This window comes from Poecilia mexicana, unplaced genomic scaffold, assembly GCF_051168715.1.
Source record: "Poecilia mexicana isolate PSO_F unplaced genomic scaffold, ASM5116871v1 scaffold_9, whole genome shotgun sequence".
Classification (NCBI taxonomy): domain Eukaryota; kingdom Metazoa; phylum Chordata; class Actinopteri; order Cyprinodontiformes; family Poeciliidae; genus Poecilia; species Poecilia mexicana.
This window is the reverse complement of record NW_028263378.1, coordinates 31,480,308-31,507,659: the sequence shown is the minus strand read 5'-3', so window position 1 is coordinate 31,507,659 and position 27,352 is coordinate 31,480,308. Positions and strand designations below refer to the sequence as shown.

The 27,352-nt window shown below is 39.5% G+C and overlaps 1 protein-coding gene across 1 annotated transcript; it reads left to right on the top strand.

Moving 5' to 3' along the window:
* Positions 1 to 27,352, top strand: LOC106929552 (protein crumbs homolog 2-like). The gene is made up of 13 exons (XM_015006579.2): positions 1 to 130; positions 6,464 to 7,159; positions 7,699 to 7,894; positions 11,040 to 11,179; positions 12,305 to 12,490; positions 12,572 to 12,685; positions 16,385 to 17,338; positions 18,243 to 18,781; positions 19,211 to 19,376; positions 19,542 to 20,403; positions 21,108 to 21,212; positions 21,632 to 21,758; positions 22,960 to 27,352. Exons 1-13 carry the CDS (start codon positions 61 to 63, stop codon positions 23,179 to 23,181), a joined length of 4,377 nt encoding a protein of 1,458 aa, XP_014862065.2. The 5' UTR covers positions 1 to 60; the 3' UTR covers positions 23,182 to 27,352.

Below are 27,352 nucleotides of genomic sequence, written 5' to 3'. Positions count from 1 at the left end.
GAACCGGTGGCCTCTCATCATCCGCCTGCACTGACTGGAGACACCAGCAGCCTGGTCACCATGGAGTCTGGCAGAGTTTGGTCCAGATATCAGAGGACTGTGCTGATCACAATGATGATGTTCAAGCTGGGTACGTGGTCGTTTCAGCCGTTCATCACATCAGAGCCGGGGTTCCAGGCGTTGAATGAAGTTTGTTTAACCTGCAGTATCTTTGTGTGTTTGGCACAACTTTTCTGTGAGATCATAGTATTTTCTAGTTTGACAACTAAAAGACTAAAAGTTTCTTCCAGTCAAGAAAGTTGTCCTGTTTTTTATTTAGTCAGCTTTTTGAAAGGTCTCTGTGAAATAAAAAAAATAATTAAATATTTTTTCAACATCTATAGATATTCTCCTGGCAAAAAGATTTAACATCCTTTGACTTCTCCTACCAACTTTATGGTTTGTGTTGATCTGCAGCATGTGCTGACCCACGGCATGTGTGTGTGTGTGTGTGTGTGTGTGTGTGTGTGTGTGTGTGTGTGTGGGGGGGGGTGTGCGTGTGTGTGTGTGTGTAGGGGGGTGGTCAGTCAACCCCAGCAGCTTTATGAAACCCTCTCAAGCCATTTTTCCCGTGACCTTCGTTTGTGTGAGTCTGAGGCTCGTTTGAAAGGTGGCTCGCCGAACGCACTGATTGGATCTGGGTGGCATTGTTAGGGGTCACCATGGCAACGTGTTAGGCGTCCATCTGCACTGCTGCACAGTTTTTTTTTGTCTTGGCTCTGAAAAGAGGGGTCAATGGACGTTAAGGAGCATGGAGGGAGCCGTGGGGCTGAGCTCTGGTGTTTTAAAGGAAAAGGCAGGGCTTTGGTGGTGAGATGAGGAAAATAAAATATGAAGCAGAAAATAAGCAGAAAAAGTTGATTAAATTCAGAATGATTAGCCTTCACAAAGTCCAACTTAAAGAGCAACAACAACTTCAAAGATGGAAGAAACACATATTACTGTAATTGCTGTTATTTTCAGCCTCTCAATGTGAAACTGTGACTAATTCTAAGAGAATTTGGCCTGGTGGGAGCAGGACGATCCAAATGCTAAACTGTAGTGCTTTGTAAAGAAATAAACACTGAAGGGGACAAACTTTTATATACTCTCCAGAAAACACTTCCAAAAGCTCTAAAGTTCCTTGCTGGAACAGCAACAGTTGGTTTCTAAACAAGACCCATATTCTGCCTCCAAAATAAAACACAAGGCTTCCACAGGAGACAAAAGGATGTACGTCTCAGACTTTGACTGGGTCCAAAAGGATTTGGGAATTTTTTTCTGTATAAAACAAAGCAGCCACCTGCTGTGGAGCCTCCAGAGGACAAAGCTGGGCTGGTGGAGCTGCCAGTCTCATGTCGTGATTCAATAAAATTCCTCTGAGCTTAACGTGCGTTATCCTGGGGCTCCCCCGTCTCTGGGAGGAACAGCACTGATTCTTCTTCTAGATGTAGCGTGCTACTTTCACCTGCACATACAGAGAATCAGTTCAGTTTGCTTCAGTTCAGCTCCACTCCATTCAAACCCAATTAATTCATTTCAATTAAATGTCACATTAGTACCTTAAACAATGAAGTGATGTCAGAGGACTGAACATAAAAAAATCAGGTCCAAGTCAAACCAGTTCTCTGGAAACTGGATTCTTCTTGTTTTGGTGTTTCAGTCAAAGTGAGATGGATCCCATCTCTGCTCATCAGATCCCTTTTTTCTGAAACATCCTTCAGTAATCTATAAAGTCTAAATGGTTTGTGGAAGATGATGGGGCCTGACTGGCCATGTTGCAAAGGTGTAGAAAGTGATATAGTTTAAAAAAGGTTTAGTGTATTTGTTGTTTTGAACTTTCATCCATTTCCTGTGAGCCTCAGTCAGAAGCTCAGGGAGAATTGTTGGAGTTATTTAGTTTTTTGCTCGGATGAAGAAATGTTCTTTGTAACAGAGAATCTACTCATGTATTTGATACTTTTTCATAAACTAAAGTGAATATTAAATATCTGCAGTTTTTTGGTATAAGACATGGGGTGAATTAGCTTTAATTTTTAGCTGGCATTTCCAATATGAAATTATAGAATCTATTAGTGGAATAAAATAAACACTACAGACATTTCTCCTTCCAGAGGCATTAAAGCCGGAGTGTCCAGTTTCTAACTGATCAGACATGTTTGTACTGCTGCTGTTAAAAGCTTTATTCAGTACTTGGAGATTTTTTTTAATATTGGATATTTATTAAAATATGAAAAATACTTTTTGCCCAACAGGTAGAATCAAAGACTTTAAAAGTGAATTTGTTTCTCCTTTTCACAGCAGGGGGGGTTTAATGTGTTGGGTCAAACTCAGCTGCCCCTCCCTCCCCCCTCCTCCTAACACACACACACACACACACACACACACACACACACACACACACACACACACACACACACACCTCTTAAAAGATATGCAGAGACCTCTGGTGAGCATCATCCCGACATCCTACCTGCTAACAGTCAGCAGCTCTGCTTAGTGTTACAGCTGGTTTGAGACGCTGGTACCAGTCAGTGCCAGGTTTGAACTCCGTCGGGCCGCAGCAGTGATCTATGAAGTGCTTTGGGATGGGACGGGTGGGTGGATGTAGGAGGGGCCATTATCATCGCACTGGAATGTGTGAGGGGTTGATTGAGCTTGAAGACGGGGTGAGGAGTGAGGAAAGCCTTGCTGCCTTTAAGAACCCTTCAGCAGTGGTCATGAGATTAGACTTACAGCATCTTTGCTAGAGAGAATCATCTGGGCTTTGTGTGGTATGAAGGAGACAGAAGAGGACAACAATGCAGAAAGAAATCTAAAATGAGTCTGATCTCAGAGCAAAGTTATCAAATGTACTCGCCTTGAGCAAAAGGATGCCTCTTCCTTAAAACATCTCCTCATATGCCTAGAAAATTTTAAAACATGGTTGACCTTGAACATTTTACAATTTAATGAAAACAAAACAGAGGTGATGGTGTTTGGACCCGATGGCCTGTGTTAGTCCTCCTCTGTTGACTTTGGAGTATTAATGGTAGATTTTAAAACTGTTATTACTGATCTTGATTTTAGGTGCATAGTGATTTTCAAACATGAACTGTCACTGCCAAAACACGTACATGTCAGACATAGGTTGTGTGAGGACACTGGAGTCAATGGGGTGCTGTTTGTAAAATTACACAGTAAAACATTAACAGCAATATTTTTTGTCTGATATAAAAGATGAGTTAATTTTTAGAATCATCCCACAAACAAAGATTCACGGGCCTGGATACATGTGTACATCATCCTGTTTAGAATTTATTGACAAAATACATTATTTTCTTTCATACATTCAAGTTTATGCTTGTATTTTGACAACAGGTGAGATAGTTCAAAACATAGAATCTTGTAGTGAGCTGTACATAAAATATATCCTTCCTGAATGTCAAACTTTTATAACATTCAGATGTATTCTAATAATTTCAGGGTAACTCTGACCAAACGTAAACTGTGCCCTAACAAGCTTGTATGTTCTTAAAGTGTAGGTGATATAATGAACACAGAATCTCCCAGGCTTTATGAGGTATGAAAAGCAGGGCTGTGAGGGGAGGAGAAGTGAGACAGTGATGTGAGAAGGAAGGTTTGGTGTTAGGTGGAAGTGATAGGAAATGCCAGTGAAAGGAAGTGGGGGTGTTAAAGTGCATACAGTAGAAAATAAGGGATGCAGGTGTTAGATAGAAGACATAAATGCATTGTTACTGCTGTTGATGATGTTGTTTGCAGAAAAGCTAGTTGTCTCCCATGTAATTGGGAAGCTTTTATCCACCCAACCAACAGTACAGTGGTAAAAATCAATCATCTCGGTAGTTGGCAGGAGAGGAAGGTGTCAGGAATGACCTGCCTGACGTATACGTGCCTCATCTCTGAAGGTTGGCCTTTAGATCCAGGAAATTATAAAAGTAGAATGGTTTGAGGATAGAATGTACTTCAAGATTTACTTTGCTTTTACCACAAGGATGAAAATGGCTGAATGGGTAAGTTGAAATTCTTCCCTCTAAATTAGACTTGTTCAGTTTATTTCCTTCACACACATATAAATTTGAGTCACATCCTATTCCATGGGATTCAACATGACATTAACCCACTCTTTGCACTATAACAACTTCAGCTCTTCTGGGAAAGCTTTCCACATGTTTAGGAGTATGTATGTGGGGAAATTTGATGATTATTTATAGATAATGATGTTGGACAAGAATGCCTGGTTCACAGTCTCACTTCAGTTCACTCCAAACGTGTTGTATTAGATTCAGGACAGAGACTTTGTGCAGGAAAGGTTCTTCCATGTTTTATGCATGTTGCTTTGTGTACTGGTTCTCAGTTATGTTGGTACAGGAAGGGGCCATCCAAAAACTGTTCCTACATATGGGGATTAGATTTCCCAAAATTTATTGATATTATACAAAAATAAGATTCACTTTACTGGCACTAAGAGACTGAACCCAACTCTGTCTGACTGCAACAATCCCTCAATGCAGTCAGGCAAGCGTTGTTCTCCTGGCAACAGTCAAATCCAGACTTGTCTACTGAATTGCCAGACAGAATGCCAGGACTCCTTGCTCCAAATTTCACATCTCCAGTGCTCTAGAATTCAATGATCCTTTGCCCCGCTCCAGCCAATGGCCTGCTCTGGACTTTGTGATAAAAGTCTTGGATGCAGCTGCTCAGCTATGGATACAAATTCCTCGAAGCTCTCTATATAAAATTGTTTCCCTAATTTGAAGGTCACATGAAGCTTGGAGGTATCTTGCTATTGATTTTGCATGCTCCTCAGGATCTGCTGACTCTTTGTGATTTAGCATAATATACCACTTCCCGCCTGAGTCTCTTTTGTCTTCAGTCACTTTCAAGCTGCAACGGAGGATATTTCAGATATTTTCTGGACTTATTGTACAGGTGGCATCCTATCATGTTCCAGTGCTGACATTACTGCAAATGATTTAATCTTTTACAAATGTTATTAGAAGCAGTCAGCATGGCTTGGTGCTAGATCTTACACACCTTTGACTGTGGAAATGACTGGATCACCTGAATTGACTGATCTAGAGGGACGACTGAATACCTCTGTCATAACAGAGCTCTACTCTGTGTGTGACTGTCATTATCTGTCTTACATTAAATGAAGTGGGTAAAACTTTCATTGTTGACACAGACACTGTAATAGGTTTACCTTTAACACCATCTGCTCTACACATAAGTCTACAGAAAAGAGCTGCTTGTAATTCTTCATCATCAGATTGGTTTCTAAGCCTCTAGTGTTACAGCAGTAAGCAGACTATTGTATTACCAGCAGTAGAATATTAAAATGTACGGACCTAGACTAGGACTGAAGAATATTTGTAAAATTATCTATAATTTCATTGACAAACACTGAAAAAGCACAATTCTATTCCATAACATGTCAGAAATGTTAGATTTGTATTTGGCATAAAGCCCAGAGGAAAGTCATCTGATGTTATCCAAGTGGCAGAAATCTAGAATCAATATGCTTTAATCATACGATTAAAATCATATAATTTTAAATTATCATAAGACCTTAAAATTGTAAATATTAGACAAAATGTAGGCAGTGGAGTTTTCTTTATTCAACTAGATTATGTAATTGGGGATGGTTAAGACCATTGTTACTGTGAAACATAACTAAAAAAGATACTAGTGTGATGAAGGACATATCTTTTTCATGTCTTAACTTCCTCCCATAGTTCAGATTTCTAAGCAAAATACCTGAGCAAGTCTGCTCTGTAAGTTAAATAGTCTGAGGTTGGTTTAGAACATAAGGGCTTCCAGATACTCATTCATGGCATTTAGCAGGAAATGCACAAGTGGACATAGAGGTTTTCATTTTCAATCTCAGAAAACTGCAAAAGTTCATGGATGCCAGAAGAGATGCAACAAAGTACCAGAGTTGTTGTTAACTGCAGCAATGTATGAATCTCAGTAGATTTGAATTTTATAGAATACTTTATTTAATTCACTTATTGGAAAGTTGGAAAATTAAGTCAAATATTCTACAGATTCATTATAGATACTTATTATTCCAAACATTTGTTGCATTACTGTAGATGATCAAGCCTCACACCGGTGATAGAAAATTTCATTTTTAACCTTATTCCATCTTGATTTGACTTAAGTTTATCTCTTTATTTCATTTTAATTTTATCTAAACAAGGACTGATTTTAAAGCATAGTTTGCTGCCATATGTTAGGTTAAAACACCTTCCAGGTGCAGGCATTCCATATGTTCCACCAGGAGTTAGAAAACTGATAAAGATCATTTGTTAAGGGATCAAATATCTCACAAAGGCACTGAGACAATCACTTGTACTTGGTTTTACTTGATTATTACTAAAACAATGTATCGATTGTAAGTTTGTGATTTGTTTATTTTGTTTGTTTTCCCCCATTTTAGGATTACTGTGCACAGCAGCAGCAGACAGGTGTTTATCCTCTCCTTGCAACAATGGTGCAACATGTATCGACCACAGGGGTGAATATGTGTGTCTGTGCACCAAAGGACCAGTCTGGTTCATGGGTAAAAACTGCGATGAACGCTACGATCCCTGTATTTTTGCACCTTGCAGCAACTGTACCAGTGAACTCGGGATGGATCGGTTCACCTGCCAGTGCCCAGATGGCTTCACAGGGAACACATGTGATCAGGATGTAGATGAATGTCAGAGTGACCCCTGCAGTGGTGTTAAGTCCAACTGTGTGGACAAAGTCAGTGGGTATTCATGCCACTGTCCTCTTGGTCTGGGAGGTGACGACTGCCAGGAGGATGTAGCCACTTGCTCAGAGGAAACATGTCAGAATGGTGCTACTTGCCTGGACATCCCTGACCAGGGCCCTCAGTGCCGATGTGCTGCTGGATTCCAGGGGAATAACTGTGAGGAGAATATTGATGAGTGCTGGTCTGACCCCTGCCAAAATGGAGCCATCTGTAAAGACAGAGTTGATGGCTACCAGTGTTTCTGTGTGCCTGGATTTCAGGGCTATCATTGCGACCTCAAAATAAATGAGTGTGCCTCACAACCCTGTCAGAACAACGGCACATGTCTGGATTTGGTGGATCACTACATGTGTGACTGCACTCCAGGTTTTAAAGGTAATGTAGACATGATGTGATAGATTCATGAAATGTTTCATAAACTCTTTTGTGTAATATTCAGTTTTTGCTTTTAATTAGTGCTATTAAGCTCTGAGACTTTGATACAATAGTGTTAGTGTGTAGTTTGTATAACAGTGTACATTTGCTGATCACTCAAAATAACTCAGCACAGTCATTGATCTCTAATGCCCCCTGCCAACTCCACTCATGTAGTCCCACAACATGATATTACCACAAGTTTCTACTGTGACACAGAGAAAGAATAAAAACAGACAAAACAGAGGTATCTATTCTGAACTTGATAACATAAAGTTTGGATTGGTGTTCTTTTCATAAGAGATTTGTAGCAGCTATAAAACCACATTTAACTTGTGTATAATTCATCAAAGAATGAAAATGTGTTCACTTTGCAGGAGAACACACATTTTATCTGTGGCGGATACTTGTCAGTCCTGCTGTTATCATGGGCTTAGTGCTGCACATATTCTTGGATTATGAAGTGTGATGTTTGTTTCATTCTCTCTGGTACTCTGCAGGCATCAACTGTGAGGAGGAGATCGATGAGTGTGAGTTTCTTCCCTGTCAGAACGGCGCCACCTGTCAAGACCATGTTGCCTTGTACTCGTGTGAGTGCATGGCAGGTTTCCAGGGCCAGGATTGCGAGGTCAACATTGATGAATGTGCCAGCATGCCTTGTATGAACAGGGGCAAGTGCAATGATGGGGTCAACAGGTAAGATTACGAAAAGTCATGCTTTTATGCTTCTACTCATGACATTTTGTTCTCAGACTTTCTCCAACCTCAACTGACTTGAGGTCAGTTGCTTGAGCAAGAAGTCAATAATCACCTGATAAATTAATACAAACCCTGTAATTTCCATTTGCACTATTTATTGTTTTAGTCTTCTCTCTCTCTCTTTTTACCAAAAACTAGATGAGAAAAATCTTTAGTCTGATACTTTGGTCTCAAATAGCTGTGTTTTTGAAGGACAGTTTTATTTACAGACACTTCATAATGACTTTTATTTATTTGTTGTTTCTATAGTTTTTTTTTTATTATGTCTGGATATTTAAAATGTTGTCCAGTTCCAGTGTTAAATGTTTATCAGAATTTACATTTTATTGATCTTTCAGAATGTGTTATTGATGTTATTTCTGTTGATGTTATTTGTTCTATTAATAAAAAAAGAGGGAATATGTTTTTGTATTGTTATGCCACTATCATTATTACTTGAAATTGGTCTCAAAACAACAATATTATCATATATTGCATTAACTTCTGGGACAATTTATCACTACACAATATTAGAATATTTGTAATTGGGCTAACTCTTATTAATCTGTTCACCAGAGATCAATCATACAAAATACTTATGAAAAAAAAATATATAGACTAACAGTGAAATAATTATACTTGGCCTTGTGTTAGATTCTCATTGTAAAGATTTGTCAACTTCTTCTTATTTAGCTGTTCATACAATGAACAACTAAATAAGAAAAATCTGCGACTGTTGGCCATTTTTCTTGGTTGTCGAGGCCTTAGCTGCTGCTGGGCCGACTTGCTATTTCTGTCTAGAAATACCAAGTATTTCTAGACAGTATTTCTGCACTTTCTACCAGATCATTTCACCATAACTTCAAGTCCCTCAAATTACAAAAGGCCCAACAAGGATATTGAATTAGATTAAACTGGTGCAATTAATTGCACTGAGGTTGACAAATGTTGCTCAGTGGTTCTAGTTGACGCTGTTGATTTAGAGTTAGTAGTGCTGGGATCTGTCTGTGTGGAGTTTCCATGTTCTTTTACTGCAAGGTGTAGTTAGTTCTCTGGTTTCCTCCCAGAATATAAATTCATTTAAACTGTAAATGTATGTTATGTAGACATAGTGACCACCCAAAGCACTTTATTTATACTAAAGCCACATGCACCCCCCAAGACCTCCCGCACACCCACACTTAAAGCTGCAGTAAGTAACTTTAATAAGAATATGTTTTTTTAAGTATTTGCTAAATTTATCATAATGTTGTGGCTGCATGAAACAATCAGTCTCCTCCAACTCTTCTCTGAGTTACTATTGTTGTCTGAAGCAATAATAGCGCTGCTCCTCACCAAAAACAACCAATCAGAGCCAGGAGGAAAATCTTAGCACTGTCAATCACCCTGATCAACGCGCTGCTAAATGTGCTAATGGCGAAGAAACAATTCATTGCTACAGGAAAACCCATTTGTCCGATGTCATCGGTTGCCATGCTAACTAGTCTTAACATTCACGGCAGGATCTGCTGAAAGGAAAAATCTGTAGCGGAGGGAGCATTGTGGACACAAGCATGATTGAGAGTGGGGATCAAACCAGCAACCCGGCGAATGCAGGGCGAACTCCCATAGGAGAACATCAACATGTGGAAGGAGTTGGAATCAAACATACGACCTTCTGAATGCAGTATGACTACTCTATCCACTGAGCCACAGCTGAGCTGCCCCAGTGTGTGACAGACAACTGATATCAGCACAGACACAAAGTAATGAACAGATAAACATAAATAGAAACTCAGAGAATTTCTGGACTGTGAAGTAGTTGAAGATCTGTTTACAACAAAGGGTTGGTAACCAAAGATTGGTGTCTGAATCAGGCATCGTAATGAGGAACCGTGTCAGAATCTCATACTGCAGCCTGTCTGTCTGAGGCAGCAGGGCAGACTGTAAAATTGACCCTGGATAAGAATTAATCCACTTATTGTTACGCATCTTGATGAGTCATTGGACAGCTTCCAAAAACCTGGCACATTAGAAACACAGATTGAATACACAGGAAGGATTTAATAAATACTATGCTAGTTGTAACTGGAATCCAGTGTGTGTCACCAAGTCAGCCTTTGGCTGCATCCTGAACTTTTCCTTTTTTCCTCTCTAAATTTTTCACTCCTCCCTATCCCCCTTCTTTTTAGTACGTTGGCTAATTTTAATCGCTCCTCTTCCTTTCTTTTCTTTTTCAAATTGAAAGGTGCCACTTGTATCTGTATGTAAAGTATCAGACTGACTCAGTCTGACGTTTCAACCTGTGGGCTCTGTTTTATGAGGTTTAAAAGAAAAAAAAAAAAAACACAGACACACACTATCTGACCACTGGCCTGACCAAACTTTCTCAATGTAAATGGATGCTACAAGTTTTCCAACTTTTACCAGTAAAGGATTTTGAAAATCATGTGATCTTTAACTTCACTAGGTATATCACATAAGACCTAAAGCAGGTTGTAACATTATAAAATATATGGCAAAGTATACATAGTTTCCCTACTAAATCAGATACACTGTAAATGTAATAATCTATTTTGTGAGTTAATATTTAATCCTGTCCAGCTTTTATTTGGGGGCATCAGAATAAAGAGATCAAATATAATGTATGCTCCTCTTTTTATTATTTTTGAAAAAGTTACAAAGCACAAACATGCATTACGTTGTGTTGACCTATCATATAAAACTCAAGGTTCAAGGGTCAGGACAAGGCACAATTCACTACTTAACATAGTATAAAATGTTAGTGCCACCTTTTGTTTTGTGGGAGTTGCTTTATGCTTCACTTTGAAACATTTTATGCTACATTTGAGTTGAATTTGTGTTCAAGCATCACTCTGTGGGGTGATGGCTCTGAAGAAGCTACAGAGAAGGCTGTTACTTAAAGAGAAAAATCATCCATCCATTTTCTTACATCCTTGTCCCTTACTGGGATCGGGAGGTGCCTCTCACCCAGCTATCGTTCCGGGTGAGAGGCGGGTTCACCCTGGACAGGTCACCAGTCTGTCGCTAAAGAAAAAAAACCCTCCTTTGTAAAGTCCAACGTGATTATGATCATTTCCTCTGTGTGTGTGTTGGTTCCTAGTTATCACTGTGACTGTGACGGGACAGGCTTCACTGGGGACCACTGTGAAAACGACATCCTGGAATGTGCATCTGATCCCTGCCAGCATGGAGCCACATGCTCAGAGGGAATCAACCAATACATGTGCTTCTGCTGGCCAGGTATACTGCAGATCAACACAAACTAGCCTGAAAATAAAATCCCCACCTCTAACCCCCTTTAGCTCTTTTAGTGGAAGGAAATGTTCAGACACATGTTGAAAGACATGAGTTAAATATTAAAAACAGGCAGGTATGCTGCACATGTTGTGCACAGTTTCGGAAATGTACATGGAATAGTTAATAAACAATTCCATTAAAACACAGTATGTCGCCAAAGGTTTTCACTCTATTCCACATTGTGATGTTAGTTGAGTTTTGACAAAGTGAAAGCAATTTTGAATGAAGAGTGTGCGTACGACACATTGGAATGTTGTGTAAAGCAAGCTGACACTGGATCCAGCTGCAGAGCCGTGTTCTCTAAATCATGTCTCTCTGGAATTGGGAGTTGCCAGGAGAATGACTCGTCTCTGACTGGAATGTGGCAAACATTATGTTTGGTGAAGGAGGGATTATAGTGTGAGGCTGGTTTTCACGAGTTAGACTCAGCCCGCTAGTTCCACTAAAAGGATCTCTTCAAATTTGTACCAACAAACTTTAGATAATGTTATGGTTCCACATCTTGAGAACCACTAAGCGGCAGCCTCTGTCTTCATATAGAAGCCCTATAGCCTCACAGAAAGGTGTGTTAAGCTTTGTGTGGAATTAGCTCAGAAGAACTTGAAAGTCCTGACAACACTTTTGGAATTAGAGCAGAAATTGTTAAACAAGCCTTTTCATCCTTTTCGTCTGGCTTTACAAATACAGTTCTGGAAGAATGATGAGCGATTCCCATAATAACACTGTGACATCATATAAACCCTATAAATTAAAAAAAGTGAGGTCACTCAAATTCATGTGTGTGAAGGCAGATATGCAACACTTTTAGCAATATTTTGTGTGTATTTTGGACGTAAAATGTGTTATTAATTACAGGGACTTCATGTACTAAATTAATTTGTAATCTTAATTATTTCATCATAATTTAATCTGCTGAGATTAGTTAGTACTAACTAGTTTAGTACTAGGGGAAGGTGTAAGAAATTGGACTGAAAAACATTTACCTACAATTTTCTGCAAATTAAATGTTGCAAATAAATAATGGATTGATCAAAGAGTTAATTACTGTATTACAACTTGAATGTTCAGGTTATGAAGGAGAGAACTGCCAGGTGGATATAGATGAGTGTGAACAGCATCCATGTGAAAATGATGGGGAGTGTTTCCAGCGCTCCGTTCTCCAGAACTATGGGAGCCTTCCTGAACTGACAACAGCCAACTTCAGCTACAACGTAGCAGCTGGCTTCATTTGTCGCTGCCTGCCAGGGTTTGCAGGTAAGCTTCAGATCATCTACGAAAACATTCACTTTTCTTTATTCACAGTCTCTGATTCTGATCAAAGTGTCCCTCTAACAGGAGATAACTGCTCAGTCAATGTGGATGAATGTGAGTCTGCTCCGTGTCATCATGGCGGGAGTTGTCAGGATCAGATCAACTCCTTTCGGTGTGTGTGTCCAAAGGGCTTCACGGGTAAGAGAAACCTCTTATCTGCTGTCCTTATCTCACCTCCGAACAGAACATTTATCCTGAGCTGCACTCAGCACATGGCTGTCTGCTTTAACGCAATCGTACATTTATTTTCCTGTATGGGTGGAAGAGCCATATTTGTTTGCACGTGTGGGAAACAGAAAGTACGCCTCTTTCACTCCCAGGGGTTTTATTAGGATCTCCTAAAAATGAGGAGGTCCTAATTAGATTATAGTGCATTAAAACATCTAACTGTCTTACTGTTGTCATGAAGAATCACTCGGAAAATTATAACACTTTTAATGCAAAGTTGCTTTAAAAGTTGCTTTAAGAGTTGCATTACAAGTCCATTAGAAGTGCCTTTTTATTCACACCCTGTCAAATAAAGTTGTTGAATATGTTTTAAGTAAAACAGAAGTCAAAACAGAAAAGCTGTGAAAAAATCTAAGAACAGCCCTGATTCTATGTGTTTGAGCCACATAGTTGCAAAAATGTAATCGTTTAAATTCCTGGTTTTTTGTACAGCACCAATTCACAACAAATGTAGTCTCAAAGCACTTTACTAAAACGTCAGTTCAGTCATACAGACAGATTCAGTCATTTAGGTTCAATACAGTTTGATCAAACAATTAGTCCAGTCCAGTTTTTTTCTTGTTTATTTAAGGATCCCCATTTATTCTCTACTGTAGTAGAGAATAAACTACTATTCTTCAAATAACTAAATAAATAAACAGTCACCAAATAACTGTTTTTGGACATTTTCTCTCTCATTTCATCAGTGTCTCATATCAGTTTTATAAATATTTCTCTACTCTTGCAAGGCACTCTGAACAGAACAGCCTGTTAGTCACCATAGTTCCCAGAAACCTCTGAACCAGGCAATAATGGGTTAATCCTCTTCCTGCTAATTATTTCTCGTGACAAGTCAACCTATTAATTCCTCATTAGAAGAGATTAGTCACTTTATTACTCAAAATAGAAAGACACAGAACACCTGATGTCCCTAAAATAAGACAAAATATTGACTCCAGACCAAGGAAGTCATCCAAAGAACAAAAGGCTGGTTCACCCATGTTGTTATGAGTGTGAGATGTGCAGGTCACAACACAGGATAGGATAGGACAGGGTGAGAGAGCATATGTTATATATAGATAAACATTGCTGCAAACAACAAAGCCAATACATGGAGCCATATGCCAGGAATCCATGTTGGATATTAAGTGGGGGTCTGCTAGGAAACTTGTCAGGGGAGGAGGATTAAAGCAAAGCTGCTTAGGACCCTAATTAAAGTCTGATGAAAACAGGACAATTTAAGCAGCAAAACACAGACCTGTTTTAGTTGATTTGTCCTGCATTTATCAGCCAGGATTTTCTACAAAACAAGAAAGAGCAGAAGAACCTATAAAAGACATTTTATAGAGTTAACTGTAGTTAGGATGCTAGCGTCCTCATGGACCCATTGACTTGCATGTGTTTTGGGGCATTTGGGACAGTTAAAGGGTTAAAAAAATGTGCGGGCCTCATTTTCTACCTTTGTGTCTTGAAAATCTGACTTTTATTTCTTCCCTGGCCAAAGTCTTCATGCATAACATTTATTTTTTATATTTCATTCAATTCAATGATTAACTTTTTCCTTGGTTAATATTTTTTTTAAAGTAAAAGGATAAAAATAACTTTGTTTCAGATTTAGATTATGCTTGGTATTATAGCAACAAATAATATTTATTGTGAAATATGACAGAATTTTTTATTGTTCTAAACAAATGTGTGAGCTTAGGCCTTTTACACACACTCTAAAGAATCTTGCAGTGACAAAACTTAAAAGGATCTATGATTAGTTGAACATGTTGGCCTAAATATGTTGTAATTTTCCTATTAACTAAAAAATTGCTATTTGTGATATGTCAAAGCTCACAATTTCTTCAAAAAACTTATATTTTTCACCCATGGAGGTCGTCATTGTTTCACCTGCTGGGTTGATGATGAGGTTGAGTCTGTTCTGTACTGGAATCTACAGAGTAAACAGGAAGGATAACTTTACCTGAGTTGTTTATCATTTTGGGTTTGACTGGAGTAATTTTAGACAATGCCACACTGAGTCGATGTTGAGTGTAATAAAATAAAATATAGTGAAGTGAGTCTGCATCGCTTCCCACATGAGAAAAGGAGAGCTCAGTGGGAAAAAGTGTGTATTTGTGCCTTCAACATCTCTCTGCAGAAGACTTTGAGTAGTTGTCCCACCTTCCAAAGTGGAATTAACATATGACTCATATAATAAAGGGGTTCTGAATCAGCTTTGCATTCACATATACATTCTAACCACGTCAGAGTTCATTTCAATAATGGTGGGACAACTTCTTACCTGTAACAGAATACTACATATCCCATTTCCTGTCTGTGGAAAAACAAAGGATCTAATTAAATGTAAAAAAGACAATCTGGTGGCAATGCTGATGAAACATTTACAGAGCTGAAAAATCAGGTTTGTATTGCTCAGCTGAAACCTTGACTCTCCTAATATCCTTCATTTACCAAGAAGTGACTTTGAACTAAGACAAAGGAACTTGCAATGTTCTGCGAACCTTTTTACAGTGAATGTTGCTTGTGAAAACACAGATTATTCACAAAAGATTTTGAAAAATCTTACATGTTAAATAGTCTACCAAAGCTAATAGAAAAACAGTGATTATCCAACATGTCTGAACCTTCTCAGATATACCCTGTTTGGTCTGCCTCACTTTGACCCTGGAGCACCTCCTGCTGGTTCTCACAAACAAAATCTGCTGTTAGTTGCCATCTATGTTAGGAGGAGATGTGGGAGGGACTGCAGCACTGCATTCCTCGTGTCAATTGACAGGAGCCAGATGGAGGCTTACCTCTGTGCCAGGGCTGAGCTGAAGTCAGGAGAGCAGGAAAGGGAGGGGAGAACCTTCTCAGGGAAGGACACGGGAGGGTGACAGAGGGAGGAAGAGAAAAGGTGGGCAGGGCTGCCTTGTAATCACTTCTCCCTGACAGTTTGGTGCAAAGTAAAGGAAGTGAGAAAGAGAGGCAGCGGACCTCGTTGCGTCTCTGCTGCCATCCCTAGTGTGAGGAGTGGGTTGGCAGTTGTCCTGGAGGATCATGGAAGGGAGGCGGCTGATGCTGCTGCCACTGCTGTGCTGCTGCTACTGGGCACATTGCTTGATAGGTATGATGAACAGACATTTTTAAAGCAACAACAATGGAGGAAACTTCTAGTCTTTTTCATTCAGAGGTTGGAGTTTTGGCATTGAGAAGATGAGCTGAAAAGCTCTTTGACTGCAGAGTATTTTTAAGGACTACGTTAATGCAGGTTGACTGCTACTGCCAGGGCTTAACGCTGAATTTAAAGAGGCAGCTCTCAACAACACCAGTTTGAAAATCCGTAATTAGAGTCCAGACTGTGTCAGTGGGTTTATCTGACATCTAGTGCAGTATTTCTATGTCTAGCTGGCGCTTTTATTTAAAAAAATGATTTAATTGGATTACTAATCCTAGTAATGTCTATCATTTCATTTCCTCATATTCATATTATTTGCACAATGGATAACTTACACTAACCAGAACTGCCTGATTATGCCTGATTTGTAGTTAGACTTTATAGTTTTACCTAAAGATACCCTGTTAATGCTTCTCAATGAGAGTTTTATGAGCAACATTAACATTGGTGCTTTTTTCATTAAGGTGTTCTCTGCGAGGTTGACATCAATGAGTGTGACAGCAATCCCTGCCAGAATGGAGCCACGTGTGAAGATGCTGCCAACTCCTACAGGTGTCACTGCCCCACGACAGAGCGGGATCAGGAACCCTGGGGGGGGCGTGACTGTGACGTGAAGCTGCTCGGCTGCCAGCAGCACCAGTGTCAGCATGGGGCAACTTGCCTCCCCATATTAAACGTTGCCGGAGGTCACAGTTACATCTGCATGTGCTCCCCTGGCTGGGGCGGAGAACACTGCAACACCCTAACCACCTTCTCCTTCAACACAGAGGGCTATGTTCTCATGCAGCTGCCTGTTTTCAGGAACAAGACGAAACGAGAGGCTGCCGAAAAAATCCAAGCACTCCACATGCAGCTTCGTTTCAGGAGTACTCTACCCAACATGCTGCTGTACTACCGGGGCACCATGGAGCATTTCCTCTCCCTGGAGCTTGTTGACGGCACTCTGCAGGCTACGCTGAGCTCAGGGCAGGTACTGAAGGTAGTTTACCCCATCCCAGTCAATGATGGAGGATGGCATCAGGTGACTGTAACCATGGATGATGGGTTGGTTATGACTGTGACAGGTCCTAGTTGTAAGGAAGAATGCCAAGTGAGGAATGAAGGTCACAACCATCTGATTTTCCTCCAGCCTAGATTTTTCCAACAGCTCTATATAGGAGGAATACCTCGGAATTACTCTTCTCACTTATCCAATGGGAAGGGGTTCATTGGCTGTATGGAAGACCTTAAAGTTGACCACACACTGCTGTTACCTCAGGACCTCATCAGGGAGGAAAACAAGGGCTTGGAACTCGGATGTTCCAAAAGGGACTGGTGCTCTGAGGGCGTCTGCTTGGAGCGAGGGCAGTGTGTGGACATGTGGGTTCATGCAAACTGTGTGTGTCATCGGCCATATTATGGCAGCCGCTGTGAAAAAGGTAATAGTTCACATATTTACAAAGACTTGTTTTGTTAATGAAAATAATGTGTATGGTTTGTTGGATGACTTATCTGTAGTTAAAATAGTGAGTATTTGTCAGATGTTTGTACACAAAGGAAGACGTGCGAAATGACACAAGTATCTGCATGGATCATTTTTCTTTTTCTTAAAGCTTTTCCCAGTTAAATTTAAAGTGGCATTGATTGGTGCCTTTTACTTCCTAATGACCCAGATTCCTTTACTGTTCTAAAGTTAAATACAGTTTCAGACAGAAATTTACAAACACTCGTCATCATTGCCATTCTGATTTCTTTTATTTAAACAATTTGTTTGACTCTTTGTGATTCCTGAATTGTTGACCATGAACACCAGGATGTTTTATGCTTTCAAACCAAACTATTTTCTGTTTCTACTATATAATTATTCACACCAGAGCCAGTTTTTGAATGGTTATAGCTTTAAGACATGGCTGCCAAATATCTAGTCATAATTCTTTTCAGAATCTTGTTGATGGCTGCAAAAAACATGTGGCTGTGGCATAACCTCCTAAAGGATGTTAACTATTGAGGATGTATATATTTGAACCTCTATGTATAATTTTGAACTTATTTGGGATGGAAATATCCAGAATATTGTCAAATTCTTGTTTCTTTAAATCATTACAGTTGTATGCTGTGTGATCTTTCCATCCTGAAACAGACATTCATATGTATAACTGGAAACCCAGAATTATGGTCACATTCCTGATCATAACAACTGGATGTAAAGCTATGTCTGAAACTGTACAATGCAAACTGTGGAACCTTTTAGGTGTTTTACTTGTCCAATTTATGTATGTGGCCATTTTGCCATTATTTTGAAATAATATAGTTGCACTTTTCTCTTTTCCACTCCCAACTCAGAATACCAGTCATGGACCTTTGGCCATGAGAACACCAGCAGCTACTCTTCTGTCAACATTTCAAACAGCCATGGAGAAAACTTCACCATTTCTTTTTTAATGCGTTCCCTAAAACACAGTGGCCTGCTCCTGCAGTTCCACCGAGAGGGAAAGTCCTATCTGACGGTCTATCTGAAGGAAAGCACTGTTGCCATCTACAGTCCTCACACAACTCTGCTGTCTGAGGCTAAGCAAGTCACTGATGGAAAGAATCATTTAGTGACCATAAAGATTATCAATGGCCATGTGGTTTTTCCTAAAGCGGGGAACCACCGTGCCTTAGGCAACTTGAGCGTAGAAGCAGGAGATGTGGCATTTGTTGGAGGGCTCCCTGCAGGCAGGAACATGAATGCCTGGGGTGGAAACTTCAAGGGCTGCCTTCAGGACATCCGGCTAGATGACAAACAAATGAGTTTTGGGGATCATCTGGAGGGTTTGGAGCCTTACCAATCCACCATGGTGAATGTGCTTCAAGGGTGTCGCAGTGACAACACATGCAAGGTAAAAGAGAAGTAAAGCTATCCATTTTAAAGGCTAACTAAACTCCAAAACAAACAGTGGATGAACAACAGTGGAGAAGTTTTATTTAATATTACTTTATTATATGACTCGCATGTTGATTCCTGATTGTTCCCTTCTTTTTATGGTTGAGTACAGATGCAGATACAAACAGTGATTCTCCACCTGCTATTTAAGTTGGAATCTTGTGCTTTGTAATTTGTGTATGGCCATTTACACTTTTTAAGGTAAAGGGCCTAGAAAGACCCTTTTGACTCAGTATGTTACATTTCATTTTACCCTAACTGTGTTTGAATGTGATGTCCGTTGATCTGAAAGTTCACCCTTGCACAGCTTTTATTGAGGTAGGTTCAACAGGTGAGAGATTCTACTGCTGATCATTTAATCCCTCAATCTGTGTTCTGTTCACAGGATAACCACTGTTTAAATAACGGACAATGTCAGGTCACTTGGAATGACTTCATGTGTGTGTGCCCCAGTAACTTCTCCGGCCGGCTGTGTGAAACCCGCTTGTGGTGCATTGAGAAGCCATGTTTTGAGGGAGCACTCTGTGTGGGTCTAACAGATGGCTACGAATGTGAGGAGCGATAGTTTTCTCATGTTACCTATTAAATCAACCATGCTGTCATAAAAACACAACATGACTGATTTTATTAATACATTTATTTGGAACACATTTGCAAAGATCTTTTTTGAAAGAAACTGTGAACTGACTTGCTACCAACATGTGATTTTCTTACAGGTTTAACAGAAGCTGTTTTTCAGCACAATTCTCTTCAGTTTGTTGCCAATGGCTCCCTGCTGAACCCTGTGACCAACATCACCATGACCATACGGACACGGGATAAAAATGGGATCTTGTTGCGTTCTCAAGGCAGAGAAGAGGTTTTCTGTTTGGGTTTATTAAACTCTAGCCTGCTGGTCAAGCTGGACAGTGGGCCAGGTGAAGAACTGCTGGCCTTTATGAGTGACAGGACCATTGCAGACGGGGCATGGCACCAGATCCAGTTCAGTATGGTCAACCCTCTCTTTTCAGTGTCTCGTTGGCAACTCACAGTGGATGGGCAGAATGCTGGTGGCAGCTTTGGGGTTGGAAGATATCTCAACTTCATGAATAACAGCAACGTTTGGCTGGCAGAAAACTACACTGGTTGTTTGCGGGAAGTGAGAATAGGTGGTGTCTACCTGCCTCTTCAAAAGGTACCAGATGCCCCTCAGCGAAGCCGGTTCTCCATGATCAGTGGACTTCAGCCAATCATTGGATGTCAAGGTGCACCAGTTTGTGATTCCCAGCCCTGCCTTAACCAAGGACTCTGTCAGGACCAGTTTAATGAGTTTAACTGCAGCTGTAGCCCTGGATGGGAAGGCAACCTGTGTGAGAAGGAGATAAACGAGTGCTCTTCAGATCCCTGTGTCTATGGTTCCTGCACAGACCTCATGGCAGATTACGAGTGTACATGTGATCCTGGATATGATGGGATGAACTGCCAGAACGAAGTGGATAACTGCCTGGAGTTCAGCTGTGTTAACGGAGGAGTCTGTGAAGAAATTGCTGGTACTCATACATGTTCATGTCCTCCTGGGTACAAGGGCACACGCTGCCAGTGAGTGCACTATTTAATGTAACATTTAGAAATATCTGCATATTGACTCAGTTAATGGTAAAAACAAAATAAATCCACTATTACATTCTGTATCCTGCATGTAGATGTTGTACTAGCCATACAACAGCCACAGGAAAATGAGTTGCTCTACAAATTCTTTATATCTCATTTAATTTTACTTTTTCATGGTTTGGGCTACTGGCTTATTGTTGTTTTATCATGTTTGAAATTGAGAAATATGTAAACACATGTGAAAGAAACATGTATACATGCAGCTAAATACTATTAGCCTTCTTGAGCTATAAAATAGAACTATGACACTACATCACACTACACTTGCTCACTGCCACTTTATTAGGTATACCCCAGACAAGGTTAAAGCAACTTTAGCCTGCCGAACTACTATGACTGCCCATCCTTGATTTGTGGATGCTAGAATACCATCAGACATTTGTGTGCTGGATAGCATGTTAGAACAATTAGCCACTCTGAATCATCCATAGATATGAAGTTTTAGTGTTTATACTATAGAATGTCCATGATGTACTATGATGAACTGGTGATCTATTTACAAACTACAAGTGATTGTAGTTTCCATTATTTTTTGATATCGTCCAACAAATTTGTTGGTGAAAAAAAATTGTGTTTTTATATTTACTAAGGTGTCATTGGAAATAAATTGTGCATTTGTACATTTCTAATAGATGGCGTTTCCCTCCAGTAGCTTGTGATGCAAGCAAGGATTGTCTCAATGGTGGAGTCTGCATAGGAGGCAACTGCACCTGCAAACCTGGATACACCGGCGTCAGGTAAGACCTTCAGACAAAAACTGAGCCACCACTCACCACTTCGCACAGTGTGTTTCTGATATATGCCCGTTTAAGGAGCGTGTGTATCATATATTCGATCCATTGTGGGGACCATTTTTCTGACACATTGTGGAGACTCACTGCTCCTTGTGGGCCGAAGCCTGGTCCCCACAAAGGGAAATGCTGTTTTTAGGTTAAGGGTTAGATTTAGCTTTTGGTAAGGGTTAGGCTGTAGAAATGAATGGAAGTCAGTGGAAACTCTCCACAAAGATAGCATGGCAAGCAAAAAAGTGTGTGTGTGTGTGTGTGTGTGTGTGTGCGTGTGTGTGTGTGTGTGTGTGTGTGTGTGTCTGTTTGCGTGTGTGATAGCCTCCAAACTGTCAGTCAGCATTTTAGAAAAACCTTCTGATGTGTTTCAGGTGCGAGACGGAAATAGATGAATGTGAGTCCAGTCCGTGTCAAAATGGAGCCACCTGTCTGAACCGACTCAACCACTTCCAGTGTGTTTGTGTCCCAGGCTTCAGTGGCAAACTGTGTGAGAGCAATGTAAGTTGGACGCATTCTGTAAGCTGAGTCACTTTCATTCATGTTCAGAGACTGAAGTTTAAAATTTTGACATACCCGGCTAAGGATGATGCCTAATGTTGCTTTGAATAAAGGTCTTGTTTAAAGACACAATGCCTCCAGGGAGTGCAGAGTTATGAAACTCTAACACTGCTTCCTTTTCAAAGCAAAGTATTGTAAGATGGTTCTATAAACATTATAAATGCACATTATAACATTATAAATACTTGAAAAGTGTGTGATTGCACTTCAGTTGTTGTGTTCTTGGTAAAATGTTTGGACAGAGTACTTTGAATCCATCCTGAATTCTGAACCCATTCTTTCGCCTGTTTGTAGTGGGACCATGTCCTTGAATAGGTGAATCGTTAATGTGTTCGTAATGTCACTCCATTGCTTGCTTTTGCAGTCATATGCAGTGCCTTGAGAAAATGCCTGTTTAAGTGATGACTGGCTGTTTGACTTAACTGTTCCACTAGCACTACTGGTGCCCAAGGTCAAAGCCGACAGCCATGATAGGAAACATTATAGGTATACCAACATATGTTTTCTGCTGAGATGGAGGCTTACCATTGCGACAGAGACTCTCATAGCTGCAATGTAACAGACTGTTATGCTACCTGGCTGGCTAGCTAGCGAGCTTTTCCTTGTGTGGCATTTGGCTGAGTTGTTCTATGCAGCACGTCTAGCTGCAAACAATATTGTACAAATTGCTGCTTGTTGAAGTGTTACAGTGGTTTTCTCTGCAATGCTGCAGCATGGCGGTACATGAAAACGGGTCCTGTGTGTTGAAAGGCCTTTCAGTCAGTGCAGAAGTCTTTACTTCAATAAACATCTAAAGCCAAACTGCACTTTGGAAATCCACACAAGCACAAAAACATTCATTTTTAGGGACACGTTCTGTGGTCTGATGACACTAAAGTCATGACTAAAATCATAATGACTGTAAATAGTCATTATGAACTGTTTACATTTGGAGGAAAAGCAGGTATCGCCTGAACTGGAAAATTAACAAAATCAGCTCTAACTGTGTAACAAAGCTATTCTTGCTATTCTGATCGAAACGTTGCTTGGCTAGGATAAACTTTCATAAACACTTAATTATTAAAACTGCCACCTGCAGATGAAAGTTAGAGCTGAAATTCTTTTAACTAGTTCTAAATATTACTCTGTGCTGTTCTTGCAGAAAGGAGAGCATAAGGAACGAGTTCCCTGGCTGGCAGTCACCATCCCCCTGACCACCCTGTGTGTGCTCTTAGCCATCCTCACTGTTTTTTTCCTGATCATGACAGCAAGGAAGAAGCGGCAGTCGGAGGGTACATACAGCCCCAGCTCTCAGGAGGTGGCCGGTGCCAGGCTGGAAATGGGCAGTGTGCTCAAAGTGCCACCAGAGGAGAGGCTGATCTAAAGCCTTATGTTACCACCTCGCTATCTTGCATCCAAAGGATGCATATTAAGCCCAGGAATATATTTAGCAGTATCATACTGCTTTAACAAAAAATAAGAGACAGTGGAAGATGTCATAAACTGCCTGGAGTAACTAGTGACAATGGATTTGTCATTAAATGGTTAACAAAGGAAAAACCTTTTTCTGCTAATTCCAACAATGATAAAGAAGAATAAGGAATGCGGCTGTTGAGGGGAAATAAGTTTCTCCATATATTTTACATAATGTGAAATTTGCACAACAGTCTATTTAACTGACACGTCCTGGCAGCTGTTTAGACAAGCAAAATCATTTGAACTATTTTCTTGTCCCTGGTCAACTCATCCTTCTTTTCTTCTGCATTTTTTTTCAGATGAGATATTTTGCCTAAAGCTTTGAGGATAAAATCATTCTGTGTGAATGATTTTATAGTTCACATGGTAGAATTTTGCCTCACAATTGAAATATCATTTCTAAGCCTGGATGGACGTCCATCCAGGCTTGGAAAGACAAAGTCTTACTGCTGCATGTAGGGATGTCCCAATCATTTAAGATCAGGTATCAGCCCAGTTCCCATCTGGTTAAAATAAACACTGCAAATACTTTGTGATGCTCTAACACAGGTTAACAATGTGAAACAAAGTGCTATAATGTGACAACCTGGAAACGTAAAGCTATATAATCGTAGATCTAAATAATCTACAGATGCATTGAAGACACATGCATCTGTCTTCAATAAACTCAATTCCATGGAGTGTGTTGCTGGATTGGTTGGCTAACATTAGCATCCTTGGTCACCATTATCACTCTATAAATTAGCTCACAGTGCATTTTGTTGCAGTTTCAGTTGATAGACAGAATTCAGAATGTACTTCTCCTGCTTCAGAAACTGTAGACAGGTGTTTCTGTCTCCTGCACTGAAACTTTTCTGAACTTAGCACACAAAGCAGATCACATGACACAAAAATGGGCAAAAAGCATGAAAAAATATTCAGATTCTAAGCATAATCTCCCCCCAAATTACGCAGAAACCATAATACAGCTTTAAGAGACATGCTCAAGAAAATCTGCAATGATAATCAAAAAAGTTACTATGCAGAATGCAACTAAGGCAAAATGACAAGCAAACAAAAAGCAAACTGAACATGTCAAAATGTGATCAGGATTCTGAGGTAATACCTGGGATTGGACTGGGACATCCTGAGCTGTGTTATTTATTTAGTAAACACTGTAGAGTTCAATAGGCTAACCGTGCTACCTATTATTCTTATTCTACTTACTTTGAGTATTTGTCCTCATTTTTGTGTTTTGGGTTGTATGTGTGTCTAAATTGCTCAAGTTGAAGTCACTGAACCTTTTTCTATATTTTCATGCGTATATTTGAAGTATTTATTTAAAAATGCGGTTGTTGTGGTCAGAAAAAGCTCAAAAAGGGGATGTTAAGTTTAATCAAATCATAATTGTGTACGTTTGTGTGTTCAGCAATTTGAGGCGCGGACATTATTCATGACGACTTCGTAATAGGGAAACAACTGGCATGGCCAGAGAAGAAAATATATCTACTGTTAATTAGAAAGAAAACACTGTTATTAATTCCAAATAGGCAGATTTTGTAGGGAAAATAATCTACTTTAATAAAGAATACTTGTGGTGTGATAATGCCATGACGAAGTACATCACATTACTACATGTAATGACAGTGGAAAAATTCTGTGAAACTTGAAGATTTTCAAGCTACACTTTGCAGCGTGCCTCTGAAAAAACGATCTATTTGAAGAACCAGACAGCCTTCCACTGCATGAGAGGAAAGTGATCAGGACGCTGTTACAAAACACAGAGCTAAGAAAAGGCAGCGGGGTAAGGGGTCCAGTAGGGCTCAGTCTTAGTTCTAATCTTTCTTACAGTGAACAGAAGCCTGGGAAATCTGGGTTTGAAATATGATCAATGTCAAAATATGTTGGAGACTGAACAAATATTTTATTTGGTATTTTTGCACCTTGTCACTTTGAAATCTAACAGATGATTTATGCATCATTGCTTTCATCCAATCCATAAAAATACAACAACAGGTAAAAACGTGTTGTTTTTACCTGCTGAAGAAAAACAACTTCAGAAATAGCTTGTGGGTTATTAAAAATACAGCAGGAAAATATCCTGTTTCAGTCAATGGGAGGTTCGTTGAACTTTCATCTTACAAGGGCTTAAAATTGTAGCAAAACTTTGGCTGGTGAATTGGTTGAAAAATGCGTGAAAAGCTAAACTATTCTATTTAAAAAGAGATGTAATGTATTTCCTAATACTACTGTATTAGGAAATACTTTAGATGTTGAGACCTGGCATTAATCTGGTCCTGCTCATAGCACAGAGGACAAACTGACCGCTGCCTCCTCCAGGTTATATACTGACTACTTATTAATACTTTACATTTCTAAAAAAAAAAAAAAACTCACAATGTTCTCTTTACTTTTTGACAGGCATTGTATTAGTACAAGATTAATTATATTAGCTACTTGGTAATATTAAGAAATGATTTCAACATGCTCCTGTAGGTCTCTGTACCCAGAAAAACCCAAACACTTGCTTGCCTTTTTCTTCTGTTCTCTGGTGCTGCTAATTTCTCAAAATCATTCAGAGTTGCTTTTGCAGAGTTGCTTATTTGACATCAAGCCAGTCTAACACACTACCCTCATCTTATGTTATGAATAATTAGTTTCTGCAGAAGAAATTCCTTATATAATGATGGAAAAACAAAAGGCAGATTTATGTGTGACGGGATGAAGTAAGAGCAGCACTGTGGCTGGTGAACCCAGGTGTTAACAAATCAACCTAAATGCACTGGACTTTGTTTTATCATACAAATGTCTAGTTTTTGAAGTTGTTCATGTAAATGGTGTTTTACGTGAATTAAATGTGACATAAAATGACTGCATATGGGAGTAGTTTCAGACAGAATGAAGCAAAATGCCAAAAATCTGGTTAAAAAAAGAAAATGCTGTTGAATCTACACATGAAAGGATGTGTTTCTTTTTACATTTCCTGTTCAAGCCATCTTCTCTTGCAAAAGGGAAGATGGTTGGAATTGAGGTGTTTGATGTATTTTTTATGTCTAGATGATTTCTTGCTACAAAGTAAATATGTATTCATGTAATATATGTACAGTCAGGCCAAACTGTATTTTGCTGCTGAGTTTTTTTCTCTATCACTCAGTTTCTTTTTAACATTGCTAAGAATGTTGCTGAGAAGAACATTGCTGAGCATCTATAATTTCCACAATCTATGGTTGCATATTAGTTTTTAGAGTTGCAGCTTAACTGTGGAAAATCATCAGGAGGTGTTGCATCTTAACTGGATCAGGTAAACAGCAATCAGAAGCCAGAAAGAAAATACAGAGAAACAAACTTCAAATTAATATTAATCTCAAATTATGAGAGTAATTTGCTATTTATTACTGACATAAATCTGTGTTGGCTTATTTTGCAAAAAGTAATTGTTGGGCTAATTTTATCAAGTGAACTAATGTCTGCAAATCTCATTCCTATACTGATGAAATAACATTATAAAACTTGAAAATAGAAAAACATATATGTTCATGGTGCAACAATGATATGTGCCTTGATGTTTTTCTGAATCCAAGAAACTGATGTGTCCCATGATGCTGTATGGATCCTCTGTGTTCAGATTGACTGGCAGACTGAAGCGCACTTAGCACTCCTCAGATCTTACAATATTGACATGTTATTATGCACTATTATTCAAAAGATAAAAGCATGTATTTTCAGAATGGTTGTGATCATGCACTGAATCATTTAAACTTGTAATATGCTCAGCTTCGGTAAAAATGCAGTTTCTATGAAACGGTTCCTATTAGTTTCACTTTTATGCGACACAGGAAATAGTAGCTCCCTGAAGCTGTGCAGCAAGAGCCTCCAGGTTCACTGATTTTAACTTAGCCTACATGTGTCAGCGTTTCTTTGGCTTTGACTTTGTATGTGTTGATCTGATGTTATGCCCATTGTGTTCAAAGATGTCCTTCTGGAAGACAACTCTTCATATGCACTGACTGAACCTGTCTTTGTGAAGATGCATACGTTTAACATTGATAGTTTCTATATGTTTTATGTTTGTGTAAATAGAAAAATATGGTTGTCAAGCA